We start from the raw sequence: 18,828 nt of genomic DNA, 5'->3' as shown, positions 1-18,828 counted from the left end.
GTGAGGCAGATACCCAAGTAGGTGACTTACATACCCTGTCTTTAATGCTAGTAAGTAGCTTTGCTAAAGTATATTAGGTTGTCTAATAAACCTCTACAAAAAGCTAGCTGTAATGACTTGTCCTAATGATGGTCATCCCTGTCCTGTAGGAATGAGGAAAAAGTACTGAAATCCTGAGATACTACACAACACATCCAGTGAGACGGACCTCAAAAGACTATGAGTAAGAACCATACCATGAAATAAAGCTATCTGATGTAACAGAGAAGTAAAGACTTTAAAAGTTTTTAAAGATTTAAAAAAGAAGGCTGTGAGAAATGGAGGTGGTCTATGAATAAACAGCTAGCCAAATAATTTGTACACAATATCTTGCTTTTTGTTTGTCGCTGTATCATTACCTGTCTGAGGTCTGCCTGTATCAACCTGAAAAGCCAGGCTCTCTTCCATTTTAATGAACAGTTACAGAAAATCAGTACAGGAAACCACTTCAGAGAGGGAGGGCTCTGAATTTTTTTAAGTTTGAAGATTACATAAATTTAAAATACAGAATTAAAGCAAATAGTTTTGTTCATGTGCAGGAATATAAGGGAATTCTTTCTTTTTGACTGGGTTTGCTGTTTTGACTGCTGCTGCTACCCGGGCACACACTGCCTGCTCCACCAAACAGCGTGGGATGCAAGAGGCAGAGGGGATCCAGCTCCTGCTCCCACCAGGAGTCTTTTCACCCCCGGATGAGGCAGGGATGGAACTATTCAGCAGGGCCCCCCTCGCTGCTGTCCTGCTACGGGCACACCGGCCTGCAGCAACACCCAGTCAGCGCAGGCAACAACCGCCCGCGCGGGCGACAAGGCGGCTCCCTTTCCCCGGGGGCTGACAACGCGCCCGCCACCCGGCTCCTCCTCGCCCGCGGGGCCGCCCGCACCCCGGAGCCCGAGGGGCCGCCCCGCCGCTGCGCTCCCCGGGGCCGAGGGGCGGCTGCGGGCGGGAGGCGCCGAGCCTGAGGCGGCCCCGCCACCGGCCCCAACGGCTGCTGCGCGCGGGACGCCCCCTGCCGGCGCGGCGGGCAACGGCTGCCGGCTGCGGTGGCGGCGGGGTACGAAACGGTCAGGCTTGACCTGTAACTAAATGGCCGGGGGAGGGGACGGCGACACACAACCCGTCCCCGGCTGGGGGTGTCGGGAAGGCACACCCCCGAACGCACCTGGCCGCGAAGAAGCGGCAGCGCGGCGGGCCCGGCCCAGCGGGCCGCTCGGCTTCCCGCCCTCTGTGAGCGGACTCGTGCACGGCCGCACCCACGGCGGTACAGCAGCGCCTTCCTCACCGCTGCGAGGGAACAGCCCTCGGAAAGGTAAGGCCTCGCGATAAACACGTACCTGATGATTTACTCTGTTGTCCCAAAGCCTTCAGTCACGTTAATCCGGCTGCAAACATGCAAGCGAGTAATTCTGACCTAAGGGCAACGCTCCTGAAGTTTACCTCAGCAACACGAAAATAACTTTAAAAGATATCAAATCGTTGCTGACTTGCTTCACGTTGAGAAAGCTGAACTGAGAGAGTAACATTTAAACATGAAAAAACTGGAATTTAACAAAGTTGTAAGTGACTGCCAAGAAGGAAAATAAGCACAGTTCAGCACCGAAGGGGTTCTGGAGGTGCGGTGGGTCCAGCCCCCGGCCAGGCTGCAGCCCCTGCGCCCCCCGCCCAGCTCAGCCCACTGTCAAACTGGAGCTGCCAGCAGTGCCCAGTGCCGCCTTCCCACCCATCCCACCACCGCACAGCCTGATAACCCTCTGACTCTTGCCCTTGTCATCACCCATTCGGTGGTTAGACAGCAATCGCATTCCCCTCAATATTCTTTTTAGGCTAAATAAACGCCGTTAACTGATGAAATACACTTCCTAGTTTTCAGGAGTTTATGGTATTCTGATGGCGTAAAGGACCAGTCCAGCAGCAGGAATCTGACGGAGAGAAAGCAAAGCCATTATTTACAACACTGCCAAAAATAAAGAAAACATGTTTTCCCACAATCAACTGTTCACATGCTTGTATAGCATACATCGCATTAGCACTGGGGAAAAAAAAGAGAGACATTTATTTTAAACAGACTAATCATTTGGAAACAGGACAACATAGTACAATTGTTTCTAACTAGAGCAGTTGTTTGTTTCATACATAAACAAGAAATTGGCACGAACATCTTTGCCATTTTTTCATTAACACAAAAATAGTGCATTAAAACCAATGGTATGGAAACGCACAAAGGCATTTCAGTTAAGGCTTCTACAGATATTGCATGTTTTGTAATTAAACATCTATTTTGTAAACTCATTCTAAAACTTTCCAAGTAACAAAACAAAAAAGTTCAGTTAAACTCATATTGTGAGGTTTAATGGCATTAAAAGTACTTTGTGAAACTGATAACTAGCCATCAAATTGTTTATCAAGTGTGACTTTAAATGGCAACCTCAAACCTCATTAATTTAAATATGCATATACTTGGACTCTCCCAAAAAGATACAGTGGAAAGGTAAGCCTGCTTTGAAATATAGATCCCATTAAGTTCATTAACTTAATCCCTGCTCAACCATCCAAACAAACTACTGTATTTCACAATGAAAACGAATCTGGCTCTTGGCTAGCAGCACTTTGTCCAAGGGATACTTGGAATGCCAATTCTTAGCAATGTCAGAAATAAAGCAATGATGTTATTCAGGTTTTTCCTGTACTGACTGACGTGATGCCTTAGAACAGTTTTGCCTGAGCTCAGTACTTTATGGGCAAAATTTTGTTTCTTGCCATGCCAAAATGGCAGAAATGTCAAGCAGCAAAAAGAAGCCATTATTGATTTCATCTTCCACTCAACAATTCTGTAAACCAAACACACATCTGGAGAAAATGTGATGGCAATCTACATGGGAACACTTAAGTAGTGCTTCATCCCCCATCTCCTACAGCCAAATCGTGACAACCTCCAGTGCAACACTGAAGGGGAGCAGCACCCTGAATCTCTCCACGTTAATGTACAACGCAGTGCCAGCCAAAATTTAGCTCTAGTTTTACAAAAGTACATACATAAGAACCATTACAATTTACAGAAAAGATTAATGGCTTCCCACAACGAAGTGAATGCCCCAGAATGCAGCCAGCAGCTGTGGAACATCTTTTAATTCTGGTAGAATTTTTTTTTTTTTGATTGGAGGTTGGATGTCTTTTCCTCAAGATTACCACAGCACTCAAAAAAATGTCATAAACACTGAATTTCTGAATTACTTAACTCTGCCAGATGAGCACGACAGAACTCAAGTCCTCAACAGAGCAGCAGCAGCACTAATTGTTCATTTTCCCATCCTTGTTTTAAAGCAACTCAGGTAACAGCATAGAAAGTTACTGGCTCTTCATCAAACCCCTTCAAGTCTTTTTATCTGGCTGCTCTTCACTACTCTCCAGGGAACTTTGACAACTGCACACCCTTTACAACCGCACTTAAGACACACACATAAAATAAAACAATGCAAAGTCAGTAAGTATTAAAATATACAAATAGGCTTGAGGCTTTTAAGTGATACTTCCTTGATAAATGGATTTCAAACTAGCTCTTGCCGATGTCTAATAAGGAGACTGTTTCATCCTGCAGTACGTCTATATTTATTCACACCTGCAGTGCTTTCATTTTGCCATGTTAATGTAAAAGAAGAATAATGTTCACTATCATCACCAAAACCCACCAACTGCCACTATTATTACTACATCACTACACAGAAGGTGGGTTGCTGCAGAGTTTTTGTTTTGCTTTAGTAAGTGTTCTAAGTTTCTTTTAAGTTTTAGGAAGAAGTTTCCCATTCCATCCTAACACAAAACAACAAACATCCTTTGGGGGGATATCAATCTCCCTCAAAACAGATAGAAGTAGGAACATTTTTAATATCTGTGAAATTCAAGTTTCTTTAGAAAGAGCAGTGAATAACACTGTAGCTCTTGCCATACAGGGTAAGGACAAATCAGAACACTAGTTCTGTGCATGGCTTTGTAATAGTTAAGCATCCTGACTGTCAAGATATTACAGGACGTATATATATCCTGTTGGCAACCCAAAAACACCCTGCTTGACCAAAAGATGTATTTAGGTATTCATTAAATGACCAAACTGTTGCAACATTAAAACTTCTCTTTCCTGTATCTACATCAACTTGAAATAACTTGTTATCAATACCTTTGTCAAGACAACTAAATGAAGATGAAGAAAAATAAAGTGTCCTCTTTTAAGGAATTACTAAAAATCCCTGAGACTCCAATCCCTTATTCTAGCAAATACTTTTTAAAACAACTAAATCCAGATTATTTTAAGCTTACTAACTTTTTGGGGTTTTATGTTTCCTAACTCTGTGTTGTTATAATCTTCCTTAGACTACTTTCTTCCTAAGTTTTTTTTTAATCTCCAGAGAATATTTAACCAAATCAAGTAAGCCAACTGCTATTGGCATTAGTAACAAAAGCAGACTGTTGTGAGACTGCAGTCAGAAAAGTACCAAATACCTGATCTTCTGCATCTGTCTAGTTCCTTTGGCTATACAGGTAGCAATAGTTATAAAACCAACTTGACTTTATTCACTAATCTACTTTGTAAAATAAAAAGCAAATGTATAGAAGTTTTCAATCACATTTGGAAATTGTAGCATACATAAAAAGATTAAAATAAAATATATACATTATAAAAATACATTTTTTTCTTTATGAAAGTTATAATACATGGCTATAATACACAACGTTGAGCCATCAGTCACAGCTACAGTATTTGCAGATGCTTGTTCCACACTATGGCTGGACTCTGGGTAAGGTCTCTCCCTGGGGAAATTCCTCAATTTCAGCATGAAACATCAGTTCTAAAAGATAAAAGAATTAAGTTTTCTTTTAAAAAGTTTCACCTGAATACAATTTCATTATTCCTGAAAAATGCCCTGCATTCCCCCAAGTCTCTTGCTTTTCTTACCAGCCACAGCATCAACAACTCAGCAATGGCAAGAGCCACCACTGTCATTAGACAAGTATTGTTGCCCCCCAAATGAACAGAATTAGCAATGATGTTAGCAGCTGATCATATGTGGTATCATCCTGCACTCAACTGGCACACTGAAACAGAACTCTAAAGTAGATTGTGGGATTGTTAAAGTTTTGACAGTGTCAGACTCAAGGAGGAAGTTTTCAGTTCAGAGACTTGTTCATTTACTGATATATCTGCTATATGTATCACGGCGTAAGTTAGCAACACTAGAACCTGGCATATCATGAACAATACTGCTCACAGCTAGCTGTCTCTCCTTGGCAGCTCAGGCACAGGAGACAGCCTAACATCTGCTGTGAAGAGCTCCTTGCAGAGAAATTTGGAGATGCACACTAAGCAGGTGATGAGGTAGCCCCTGTGGAGCTCTGTGCTGCTGAGGGTACGGTTTCTCGTATCTGGGTTCCTTTGCATATCTATACTGCACCCTCAGCATAGGTGTACTTTCTGTCTTGCTAACAGCATATTCAGTATATAGACCAGGCTGTGTTTGCCAACAACTTGTCAACATGGTAAAGTTACACAATCTGTACAAGCAATGATGTAGTTTATCCCCTCAAGTTTGAGACTGATGTGTTTTTGCTACCTCATCCTTAGTAGACTAAACTTTCTCTACTATTTGGGTAAGTCCTAACAGAATTTTTCTCTTGAAATTTCTGAAGCAGGTTTTCTAATCTTAGTAGGCATATGTATATATCAAAAAAGCTCATCAAAACCTGAGTTAGATCCTGACACTGGCTTCCCTGAGTAAGTCTTTATTATTTTAAAAATGGGTTTTAAATACAATTAAAACATCTACTATAAATTTTACTGTCAAAGACTGTAAAAGCTGCCACCTAGCTGTTTGGTTTTTTAACTCATTGAGTGAGTTATTAGAAATAAGCAGAGTATCTGGAGCCAGCTGAAATGCAGAAATCTGTACATTAAAATTCTAAAGTAATCTGAAGCAGCATGTTGAATCTTCTAGAAACTCCCAAACACAAATCTGTGCTTCAACTCATGACACTTTTTGGATACCTGTTGACTTGTAAGTTGAAACTTAGGATTTTTATGTACAGTATACTTTCTAGTCACAGGTTGCATGCACTTGACAGAAAAGCTTTTGGATCCCAGTTAGAACAACAAAAGGAAGAGGGCCTAGTCTCTAGGCAAAGCTTCTTCTAAGAGAAGGGACAATTTGCTTCCTCCCTCCTCCAGCCCCGATCAACACAAGCAGTACTCATTTAAAGTCCTGTTCTGCAGGCACAAATCTGACTTTTCAAAGCTCAGGAGTTCCCAAAACTATTGCAGTGTTCTATTAAAAATAACATTGAGCTCAAAACACATTCAGCATTTGCAAAAGGAACATTAATAAAACTAGGGAATTTTCTAAAACACAGGCAGCATAAATACATTTCAAATATTTAAAATACTGTTGAAGTAAACATTACTTTTCCCTTCATGGAAAAAGAGACACATGCTCTTTCAGGTTTCAGAATTCTCATTGCTTCAGCCAGGACAAAGGTGGCTTTTATTTCCTTTTTAAATTACTGTTTTTTCTTTATAAAACTAAACACAGACACCAGCATCCTAAGAAGCACTTGCTCTGGAAAGTTGCTAGGAGATGCTTGTTTTTCCTCAGCCACAAAATTTCTCAGGACTAGTCTTGAACACCAAATGCAAAGCACAGCAAATAAAAGCCTGAACAAACAACATTTTGCCTATTAATGTTTCCTACCTTCACTGTGGTCTAGCTCTGGTCGGTAAGACAAGAAGATCCAACTTGTCCCAACTAGAATAGACACTACAAGATTCACCACAACCCATGGATGAACAATTTCTTCCTCTGTACCTGCCACCCTGGGAAAAGCACATCAACCCATCAGTCAGAGGTTCGCTGGCACATACAGGTTACAATAAGAATTTCAACAGAGTATCATAAAAACAAGCTTGCTAAGCCAGATATGAAAACAGAACTACTTGTACTTTCCTCATGGTCTTGTATTGCAAGGGCCTGGTAAAGACAGTGACTACCCAAGACAGCAACTCAGCTAAGAAACATCATTATCTCATAGAGAATGTCCACTTGTAGATTTCAACAGCAAAGTCCTTTTCTTGGCCAAGAGACAGAAAATAAAAATCAAAATGCATGTTCAAATTTTACTGTGGTGAAAGACACCGCACAATGTCGTCAGTCATTCTTATTTTTAAGCACTTCCACATGAAACACCAAGGCAAGTGAACAGCAAGTTAGTAAAGTGTCTGGAAGCCAATACAAGGACTTATGTACAGATGCTGTGGAGTGGATGAGATAGGACTTTAACAAAGTTATGATTTAAGTTTGCTGATGCTTTTCTTACGGTCATAACAGCAGCAGGTTGTGGTGTTGTTACTAGAATCCAGGCTTTTTAATAAACAACAAACATTTATAGAAGCCCTTAAAAAAAAGAAGAATAATTTAACTGCCCAAACCAGCAAATTTTCATGTAAATGTTTTTATTCTACTTCTCCTGGTCTGTTTTAAAAACTCGTGCTACTACAGTTTAAGACCATTAAATACCTACTTCAGAAAGCACGTGTTGGATGGGATCTCCTAGCATGAAACAATGCTTCATATTTAATGCCAGCTGTGTCTGCTAAGCCCATGCATCCTATGGCAGACTTACTTTCATAGTACCATGACATGCATTTCTTGGACAGAATAGACTATCTCCTTCAGAAACAGTGTTGACTCTCTACAGAATGTCCTGCCCTTCAACACGAAAGTGTTACCTCAGTAGGGTCTCCTTTCTCCAGAAAAAGATTATGGTTCCGGCCAGATGACATTTGCAGCATCGTTCCAACAGGCTCTTGTTTGAGGTATTAATGGATTTACAACCAACATGACCATACCCATCACTGAGTTCTCATTTTTGCAGTGAAATTTATCAAAGATTCAGGACAAGCTCAGACAAAGGCAGGTTTAGTAACTAAATCCTTCATTAATACTTTCTTATGTATGTTGTATAACCGTTTCAATCTATCAGTTTGACTAAGGTTCTTAAGTAAGCTATGTTAAAATTTACAGAAGTGATTTCTTAAGTTTCCTACCAGATGCTGCCGTTTTCCGAAGGTGGTGTGTAGAGGTTAATTCTGTCACATGTCATCTGCTGGCTTAAGGATAAAATAAGAGCAGCAAAGTACACTGGAAGAAATGGAATTAGTAGTGTCAGATATAACCCCCCAAAATGCTGTCTCATCATTACATGGTAATTATCACTACATTTTCTTCCCTTTCACTCCACTGCTTCCAATGATAGCCACCTTTTAATTCATTCTCTCTTCTTCAACATTTCCTTGACCCATCAAAATCTGGTTTCTGCACTTTTGCAACCTATCAGCTACGTCAAAGGTGGCATCTTGTGATTCCAGTTTTTGCCAGGTCTTTGTTCTGTATTCAGAAGTGGGAAAAGAACTATCTCACTAACAGCCCTGATAATTTTTTAAAGCATTTGCAACAATAGCATTATGTAGCAGAGTGTTCAGAGCCTTTGAATGCTATTTTTAACTACCAAGGAAGTCACTTAAGCAGAAAATAACCACAGAGGAAGACTTCACTGAAAACAGTACGTAGGATTTTTCCATTTACTGTCTTTTCTGGACAACTTCCTCTCGGCTTCAAAATACTTACAGAAAGAGGCTACTGCTGCTGGGTCTAGGGTAAGAAAGCCCCTCAGTGCAACTGATGCTTTTGCCAAATCAATCCTGGTAACAAAACCAAGGGTCATTAACACAGCCAGTAAAATAATAATATTGTTCCTCTAACAGTATTCTGTTGCTCTTTTACTTTTTGCAAGATACCTTTTTTCTGCCTCTGCTACAGTGCTTTAATACACACCTATATCCCACACAAATGACAATGGTCCTTATGCAAATTCAAGAAAGATTGAAACTAAGGAGGGTGTTCCATGAGGTTTGTAGCTTTCACACTGCCGTCCTTTCTAGAACAGGGAGGATGTGGAGAAGCCTATCCCCTCTCTAATCCTTACCATTTATTCATTCGCCACCAACCGAGTTATGCTAAAATAACTGCTCATATAGCCTACACCAGCACAGAGGCAATTAAGAATAACTCAGGCCTCCTCCCTGGGAGGAGTCACAATTTCTTCCATAGCACTAACTCCTCTCCTGGCTTATCATGCTGCCATAGAAACTATCTGTAACTAAAAGAAGCATTTATAACTTTGATAAATCTACTTGTTTATGATCTTTTTTGCTCCTCTTTCTGTTCATTTCCCCACCCATAAGCTGTAATGCAGAAACCCCAGCTAAGCCAGGAAAACTGTTTATACAGCTACGGTGCAAACCTGACTAGGGAATGGATTCACATGAAAAGTAACAATACAAACAGTAGTTGTTCTCCACTCCTCTCCCCAAACAAAATCCCAGGTCAGCTCTTCCACCTGGTTCACCTCACTCCACGATCACACAAACAGTACCAGCACATTGAAGCAGGCAATGGACAGAATGAGTAACAAAGGTCCAGATGCACAAATACACCCTTTATCTGTATAGCCAGTCACGTGTAAAATCATTCTTTAAGTACATCACATTAAATCATCAACAGCAGATCAAAATGTGCCACAGGAAGGAGAAAGGAACATATTGCACACAAATTACATAAACCTTTAAAATATAAACATATTTTACCTGTCAAAGGCTGAGACTGTACTGATAGACAGCAACAAATAGAACAAACTTTGAGCTGGGTATGCTAGTGTCTTATACTGCTCGAGCAGGTTAGAAATTGTGGAAAGTTGACTTCCTGCCAAAATGTAGATAACAATGATGTTCCATACAGCATACCCAGCAAGGAAGCCATGGGTAAAAAGTCCCATCAATCTGAATGGAGGAAAGAACATTAGACAAGTTTAACATCTTCAATTAACGAAGAACTACAGATACAAAAGGCCTATGAATCCATCTGTTCAACCCTGCCACCATGACAGGATGCCAGTCTTTCACAGATTGTTTCCACATGCTTTTCCTGATCTAGTTTTAAGAATTCTAAGCAACAGGACTTCTGCTTCCTCCCTTAGCAGATTGCACTAGAACCTGAGCATTTAACAAGGAAAACCTAGACACTGTGCCTGATCCTATGACTACTTCACTTTGCTACTGGTGCAGGAATAGAACACTCTTACCCACTGCCTGCAGCTTCCCAAGACCACTGTGCTCCTTAAACTTAACACAATGCTCTTAAACTTGTCCTCAAGTCAGTCTTTTCATTATCTTCCTTGCTAAGGAAAAAGCTTGAGAAGGAAGTGCAGGCTTCCAGAAAAAACACATCAGAGAATAAAATGGCTGTTATCTTCCCGTTCTGTACCACAACACGCCCACATATTAAAAAAAATAAAATATTTTTTTGCTATGATGTGCATGCAGCCTTATGCCCCAGTCCAATTTCACTCCTTCTTTTTCACCAACCAGGATCTTTCTTTGAGCCCTATCTGAATTCAGGTATTTTTATGCTGGTCATACAGCTGATGGGTGAATCTCATTTTTTAACACATTTTTTCTGTAGATCTCCAATACTTTTCTTATCAGATCAATATCTTGCTATTCAGATGGTGTTTGAATCTTTGCAGTAGGACTTCCTTAGTTATTCTTTTTATAAGTGGCAGTTCACATGTGATGTCTAGACTAGCAATAGATATTCTTGACAACAAATACCAAAATTTAGAGGACTAAGAAACTTTATACCTGTCGCATCCTGAACCATCATTTACTAGGAATATCCAAAAGACACAGATGCATCACAATGACAGAGAAAAGGTGCTAACTTTCAGGGAGAAGGGAAAAAATCCGCACAAATAATCAGTGCTGATTTTTGCTTATTTACATAAAAACATTTATCTTTCACCTGAAACTTCGGTGGACTGAGAGAGCGACATCTCTGGTAGTCCATGAAGCCTTCACATCCATAAGTACATTGATATTTTCAGTGGTTTTAATCAATTCTGCACGGTCAGCTGCCTGAAAACGACCTGTCAGGATGAGGAAATCAGATTTAGAGAGTACTGTTACCTTCCATCACATTTTCTACATCAATACTTATCAGTGGTAAAAAGCCGTAAGCATCAGAAATTCCATCAGAAAATTTCTTCTCCCCACATCCTGCTCTTTGACAGTTTACATTCATGCCAGGATGAATCTCAGTGTGGAAGCGTCCTTGTGGGTCAGACTATAGATTTAAGAATGTGCAAAGCACTTTGGGTGATTACTCAGTGTCCCCTGGTACCAATAAAAACCTCAAACCAAACAAAAAAAACCTTCCACTTTTTGCAATCTAGTAAATGATACTTTCTTCTCCAGGCACTGTGACAGTATTAGGTCAAATAAGCTCAGCTAGGTACCATCAAACAGGCTTTTTCACCCAGATCATGAAATTAAAAAATTCAACTATAAGTTCTACCACAGCAAAAAATGATTATGTATATTTATTTCCAAATTATTTTTGTTCTGGAAAATTTATTTTTTAAAGATTTTTTCCCAATATTGCAGTATTTAGATGTTAAACACAATAATGGTTCCTTTAATTGCAAGAATGTCCTTACATTACTTAAACCACAAGAGGTACTTACGATTTTTTTCAACAAATACTTTGCTAACAGGCTGGCTAATTCCAGTGGGAGCAGCAAACACAGGCTGCTGATCTGGGCTCTTTCTGTGCTCATCTTCAATGATGTCTTCCTCCTCCACTTCCAGGTCGTTGGAACTGTGTGTTTCAGCTGGCCGAGGCTTCCTATTGCACAGAACATACAATGGGGCAGAGAAAGAATAGGAAATAGAACGTAAAACCTGAAGGCTCCTATGAAAATTTAACACGTCTAGTTTCACTGATAAGAACTGATCAAGCTACTATCTGTAACATTACCCCCATTTATAATTTTAAGGACTAAAACTCTAATGCAGTTAGTTAACTAGAACCACGAAGCTAGTCCTTGATTTTGGGTTTTTTCTCTCTAAATTCTGCCCTGTGTCAAAACAATAAGGTGGGAAGAAATACATATGAAGAGATTAACAATTAGGAAAAAAATATACCAACTAAATACAAGGCCAAGAAAGTGGATGCTTTTGGAAAAAAGGTGACTAAAATGATTTAAAGGCATAGCTCTTGGAGAAAAGGCAAATAAAAAGGATGAGAAAGCAGTTTAGTTTCTCATAAAATTAAGAAAAGTACAGTAAAATGAAAGAAAGCAGTTATACTTTCTAATTTCTTTAGGTATGTGGCTGAAATGCTAGGCTCACGTAAATGCACTCAGAACTGTAGTGCATCCAGGTATTTAAAAAAACAAACAAGGGAAGAAAGTTAGATTTTAATCCTGGAAAGAACTGCACGCATACTATTTATTGCACAGGCTGAATGATAGCATGACCTTCAGGATTTTACAGCTGTGTAACATGATGATGTAAAATACTACTCAGCCACATTAACCATCATAGTTATTCCAAATTACGAGCTATACTAGTTTTGTCTTACTTTGCTCTTTTTCTCTGTTTGCGGATCACTGTTTCTTCAGCTTCAGGGACATCCATGCCACTTCCATTCTGAAATAGGGATGCAACATTTTGCTCGGTAAAAGAAGTCTCAGAATCTGAAGATTTAAAATAAACCACATGAAAGTTTCACAGCTTTCGTAAAAATGGAAATACATTCACTTAAACACATAAATAACTATTATATAAACAGTGGCAAAAAAGTTATGATCTTCTGAGATTTGAATGATCAAACTTATCACTTCCAAAACTGTACTGCCATTATTTTCATGAGGATTTGTACCCTGTGGAATCTGAAATCAGAAGCTGAAACCCTGAGCTAGCATTCCGTCAAAGATTACTTTCAGCTGTTTTAAGTACAAAAGCACATTAAATGTTTTAAGCCAAAATACAAGTTGGCCAATCATATTTGTTACCAAGTTTTACTCAGCTCATTCCTATCTACAATTATTTCACATACCAGTGGGTACTTTCTTCTTCTTGCGTTTCCGCTGAGGAGGGACATCATGAGGTTCAGGAGTTAGGGGCTCACTGCTTTCAGACTGTCGACGAACTGCTGCTTGGACGATGCCATCTGAAAACCAGACGAAAAGATCCAGCCACCTTAATTTAGAGCTGCTGAGAAGCAGGCAAGAAAAAGCTGCCTTTTGCTACATTGCACAGAACATCTGTATTTGCCCAGCTTACAGCTGAGATGAAAATGTATTGGGTAGGAAATACAAGAGGTGGGAAACAAATGTGCTAAGTAAGAATATATAAAAGTTATAGCTGACAACCCTCCTTTCACCCTGAAAGTTTCATGCCCAGGAAAAAATCCAAGTATCCAAGAAGTAGCACATTTCCCATTTGGGCATACAACAGAGGACTGACTGGAAAAAATCTACCACAGGAAAGAATTACACCTCTCTGTTTTTCCTTTCTATGTGCAAAGATTATAATGCAAGGGACAAGAAAAAATTTGCAGTTTGTCATAAGCTGATTCACACAGATGCATGCTAAAGCAAAAAAGCATCATACCAAAGGGAAATTTAAATGATAAACATACACAAGAATAAAGGAGGAGCAGAAAAAAAATCAGCACTGAAGGATGTTTACTCCAGTCTGCGAGATGAATTACTATGCTTTGGAGGAACCACATTTCTGTGAGAGTTAATATGAATTAATCAAATATTCTAGCAAGCAGAAAGACAAAATTACTTCTCCATTTTACATCACATCTGCCTTTTTATAGCTATTTGAAGTACTACTTTTATGATACCAACTGAATCTATCTTTGTTTTCACCTCAAGCACAGGTTCTCCCACCTTTTATAAAGCTCTGCTGTGCTAAAATACAAAATTAACTAGCAAAGTAATGGCCAAAGCTAAGAGGTACATTGCACCATCATTCAGCTCAACGAAAACAACAGTAAACAAAACTTAATCTTTGGGAAACCTTGCTAGCAACAGGGCTACTTGTTGCATTTAAAGGTCTTCCAGTGAGCTGTCAATTGTATGCTCTTTTAAGCAAATAAAGGTTTACTCATCAAACCATCATATGGACCCAAATCAACTGGTTTACAGAAATCCACTAAATCCTATCAACACATTCTGCTTTATTAAAATAGATCACTTGTAATCTTGCTTAAAATGGCATGTTTGTTCTGCAAACCCACTTGTAAAAATACAAAGCTCTGGTGCTAGTCAACTTTTAGGCTTTTAACTCGTTGATGATAATGGAATGATCAACTTGTGACTTTATTTGGCCAAGGACTGAAATTGAGCCAATTTGTTAAATGAGTTTTATCTTAGGTCATTCAAAATTCACGTACTTAACACACTCAAAGTAACAAACAGCTTACAGCTGGAAATAACTTTAATGAAGTACCCAAAAATTTTAGAAAGGAAAAACCAGCAGGAATACAGGAACTTTTTCAGTTCGGTATCAAGAAATGCTGTATTAGCAGTACCAGGAATGGATCTAGTGAGAAGGAGCAGAGAATGAAACAAGTTACTTCAGTTAGCATTACAGACTTGTCATAAAATGACACCGCTTTGGGAAAAAAAGATTGCAATTATTCAGTATAAAATAAATGCTAATAAATTAGCTGAGAACGCTACTCAAAAATAGAGCACACCCAGGATTACAAACACAATTTTCAGTCTTGGCAGGACCTTACCTAATGGAGTCTTCCCTTTGGGTTTCCTTTTTTTGGGACGACTGAGTGGGATTTCATCTGAAGAACACAGAACAGACGTATAGGTGCACAGCATGCAGAAACCTCCATTCCCTTTTCTTAACAGCCATTCTATTGCTAGTTAAGAACGGGACTCCTTTTTACAAGTGAAGACATCCTTCACCTTTTACAGGTAAGATGACAATTCACCAGTTCACACAAGCAGAAGGAGTACGTAAGATGGCAGAACAGGATAAGTAATATGCACATGCATGCGTGTTAAGTGAAGAACTAAAATGCCCTGAATAATGCTCTGAAGAATAAACTTTTATTTAGAGCACAGTGACTTTTCAGTTACGTTGATTCAGTATGGAAATAGCAAACAGTAAAAAGAACAAAGGCAACAGACGGTTCCAGCAATGGCAGCACAGGTATCCATGCAGTTTAAATAATCAGCCTGCATTTAGGAAAAGTATAAGGCTCTTTCTTTAAAGACAGGATGAAGTGACACCAAAAGGAACTACCACTGTTTAAAATTCTCTTTAATGCCAGAATAACTCACCTTGGTTTCCACTTCACATTTAAGGAGAAAAGGTGTTGAAGAGCAGTGTGAAAGGAACAAAGATAAGAAGAAAGTAAATTTTGAATCAATTACCATTCACAATGGCAAAATTCACACTGCTGCTTTTGTGATTAATTTTCTTATCCCTACTCCTACTTCTCTTTATGAGCAGTTGTGTGTAACTTCAGGGTATGAATAAATCATTAAGACTCAATGCTTTGTATGACTACCTTTCTTGATTGGCTAGCTGTGGATCAGATTTAAAGCTTTAATCACCTGGCTAATTAAAACTTGTCTTACTGCCTGATATGTAACAAACCAACAAAAGTTATGAAACATTTGAGCACACACATTACTAAAAAGACACTATCTTTGTATGTTGTCAGTCACAAGCATCACATTTGCTCTTAGGAAACACTTACTTTGCATTAATTCTGAAGTACTATGTCATAAAAACTATACTGTTGCCTTTCCTTCCACACCCAAAAAACCCCCAATTTTTTCCTTTCACTATGTCAAACTAGTAGACACCTATACCCATAATTCAAGAATAACTAGTCTAGTTTCAGAAATTCCTGTTCTGAAGGATTTGAGTCAAATAAAATAAGGGACATGAAACAAAACAAAAAGAGACAGAAGAGATTCAAAAGAAGGGCATCAACAAAACCACAGTAGATGTTAACAAAACTAGAACAGTTATTTGTCTGAAACTTTCTGAAGGGCTTATCTCTCAAGACTATTAAAACTGAAGTAACACAGTAAAATTTCTCAGCCTCTGTAAAACTTTAAAATGCTTTGTATTCCTTGTAAGGCGTTCTGGGACAACAAACTGGCAAGAAAAGCAATTATTTTTAAAGCTATTATGGCTACTCAGATGTTTATTAAACTTATTTCTCTTAATTTCATTGCTTTTAAAAGTACAGAAACCATGCAGTACAGAACCATGATTAATTCCACAAAATGAACTGGTTTTACCTTGGCACTGGAGGGAGGGCACGAGGTGGGCACTGAAGGACAAGAGAGACAAAAGTCAACTTCTGCTGGTGTGAAACCACCTCTCAGAAAACAGCTATTTTCAGATACGGTCAGAACACACAAAGTATGTTTTGCTTTGTATGCCTCTTAAATAGCTAAAGACTCCTGATGGAGATGAAATAAAAGGAGAAAATAAAAGCAAAAGTAATGTGCAAAAGACGCAGAAATAATACACTTTTACCAGAGTTCTGACGATGCTGCGTTAGGGACACATACCTAACAGCTGTGTGTGACGCACAGCTTGCATTTCAACTTCACTTGAAAAATTTTCACTTTCCATATAAGGTACTGCTTTCATTGGAAAGTTTGGCAGTCATCCTATTTAAATATCAAAATGCTGCAATAATTTATGTGTTCAATATACTTGCACAGTATACAGTGTGAGCAGAGTATTTTCTATTAATGAAATTGTAAACTCAAAACAACAGGAAAAACAATAAAAGGAAGCTCATTTATGAAAAAGACTTTTAAATACGACAAAATAGTAACTTTTATACAATTTTGAAAATATTTACCAGGAAGTCAAACGCAACTAAAATCTAAAAATAAGTATCTCCTGTTAACAACCTGAAACTGAGCTCGTGTACTTTCTCTTATGGAGAAAAAGGAAGGCGGCTTACTTTCAGATTTTTTATTATGTAATTATATCAAAAGAATATACATGAACAAACATCTCCCGGGTTCCAAAAATTCAGCTGATAGCAGCAATGAAAAAGGCTATAAGACTGATAAGACTCAAGCGTCCACAAACTTACCACTTGTTTCTTTCCCATTTCGTTTGAAGGTGTTCCCTGAAAGAGGCACTGTGAAGCGGTCTATACTCCCTCACGCTGAACCTCAGCTAATTCTGAACTAAAAATAAGCTTCCAGCAGCCAGGATTAGCTGGATGTGAACCTTCCTGCCCCTGGGTTAGGGCCCAGCATCGCTCCAGTTTGCAGCAACAGCCGCTCATTCTATGGCAGCAAAGGCTCCTCGTACTGAAACCCCGTAACTCCATATGCTGGTACCAGTTCCAGCGAGGAACTTCTACTTAGGTTTGTTTACCCAAAATGAATGAGCCACCTCCTGCAAGGAAGCGTTGCAGGATTAAGCCTCAAACCTCTCACTTGGATTTTGGCCATGCTGAAGACTGGCAGCAAGTGCCACTCACCCAGGTAGGGAGCAGCCACCACGGGGCACTCTGCTCCCCTGCACCGGCAGGGAAAACAAATGCTGATAAAGCTCAGAGCTCATTACTCTTATTGTTTCTGACATTCTTGTGGCAGTAATTATCAAATGTTTAGGACGGTTGGTATGTCAAAAAACTAAAAAAAACCCTAAAAACTAAAAAAAAAACAAAACCACACCAAAAAACCCAACCCACAAACAACAAAACCAAAACTAGAAACTAAAAAAAAAAGGCAAAAAAATTTCCACCTTTTATACAGCATTTGCTACCTGCACAGTGGTACATCTGCGCTCTGCACTACCTCTCTATTTTGCTGCCTTCTATAAAGCAACTGAAATGTGAATTAATTTCTGTATCGTTTTGTATCCTTTATTCCTTGCACCAGAAGAAATCCCATGCAAGCCGGCAGTGAAGGCTGGGCGGCCCCACGGGTACGGAAGCGCTCAGCTCCGCCACACGACCGCCCGCACCCGCGTTACTGCCCGCTTCCAGCGTCTCGGAGCTGCAGGAACTCGCGCGAGTGCGGGCACAGGCTGCCGGGGACGCTCGGGCACCCAGAGGCGCAGCGCTGAGCGCCCCGTGCCCCGGCACCCCCAGCCCAGGCAGCCGCTGCTCGGCCAAGCCCCGCGCCGGCGGCCGGGGCCGGACACCGGGCCGCGCCCCAGCTGCGGGCGGGAGCCGCGGGCACCCGAGCGCGGGCACCCCGGGGGGCGGCCACGCACGGACCCGAAGGTCTCAGAGCGCTTCACCGGCTCCGGGACGTTTAACGCTTTGCGAACGCGCTTCCCGGGCGGCGCACGCAGCGACAGCACAAAGGCGCGGCGGAAGCGCCGGCTGCCGCCCCCCGCAGCGACCAGCACAACCGCGCGGCCGGCCACAGCGGCGGGGCCGCGCCACCGAGCGGGGGGGGGGGGGGGGGGGGGCCGTGCCGCCGGGTCGCCCCCGCTGCACCTCTTCGGAAACGACCCCCGGGGCGGGCCGAGCTCCCGCCGCCGCCGGTGCTCGCCGCCGGGCGCCCCGGGCTGCAGCCCCGCCGCCCTCGCCCCGCCGCCTCCCGGAGGTGGCCCCGCCGCGGGCAGAGCTGCCCGCCCCGGCCCCGCCGCGCCCTCACCCCGCCGGGGCCCGCCCGCCGCGCCGCCATGCCGCGCCCGCCGCCGCCGGGAGGAGCCGGGAGGAGCCGGCGGTCGCTTCCGCCCCGCCCCGTGCTGCGGCAGTGCGCCTGGGCCCGGCCCGGGCCCTCCTGCCCCTTCCGCGCGAAGGCCCAGCCCCCGTTAGCTGGTGTTCTGCTTCACTGGGCAAAGGAAGCGCTGCACCGCGAACGGAAAAAGTAGAA

General features: G+C 41.3%; 1 protein-coding gene across 4 annotated transcripts; it reads right to left on the bottom strand.

Annotated features, from left to right (window-relative positions):
• Positions 1–2,069: 2,069 nt before the first annotated feature.
• On the bottom strand, positions 2,070–18,663 carry TMEM237 (transmembrane protein 237). Of its 4 annotated transcripts, none has more exons than XM_037398638.1 (13): positions 18,607–18,663; positions 16,267–16,298; positions 15,292–15,302; positions 14,733–14,789; positions 13,035–13,148; positions 12,558–12,672; positions 11,659–11,819; positions 10,938–11,061; positions 9,725–9,916; positions 8,706–8,779; positions 8,126–8,219; positions 6,774–6,895; positions 2,070–4,880 (listed from the first exon to the last, which is right to left on the bottom strand). In XM_037398638.1, exons 1-13 carry the CDS (start codon positions 18,634–18,636, stop codon positions 4,813–4,815), a joined length of 1,194 nt encoding a protein of 397 aa, XP_037254535.1. In that variant the 5' UTR covers positions 18,637–18,663; the 3' UTR covers positions 2,070–4,812. The 4 variants fall into 4 exon arrangements, with proteins under 4 accessions (XP_037254535.1, XP_037254536.1, XP_037254538.1 ...); XM_037398639.1 differs by lacking the exon at positions 18,607–18,663 and adding an exon at positions 17,082–18,557; XM_037398641.1 differs by lacking the exon at positions 18,607–18,663 and having other exon boundaries at positions 12,558–12,625; positions 16,267–18,557.
• Positions 18,664–18,828: the final 165 nt, after the last annotated feature.

This window comes from Falco rusticolus, chromosome 8, assembly GCF_015220075.1.
Source record: "Falco rusticolus isolate bFalRus1 chromosome 8, bFalRus1.pri, whole genome shotgun sequence".
NCBI lineage: Eukaryota > Metazoa > Chordata > Aves > Falconiformes > Falconidae > Falco > Falco rusticolus.
The sequence above is the reverse complement of the archived record's forward strand: the minus strand, read 5'-3'. Positions and strand labels throughout refer to the sequence as shown.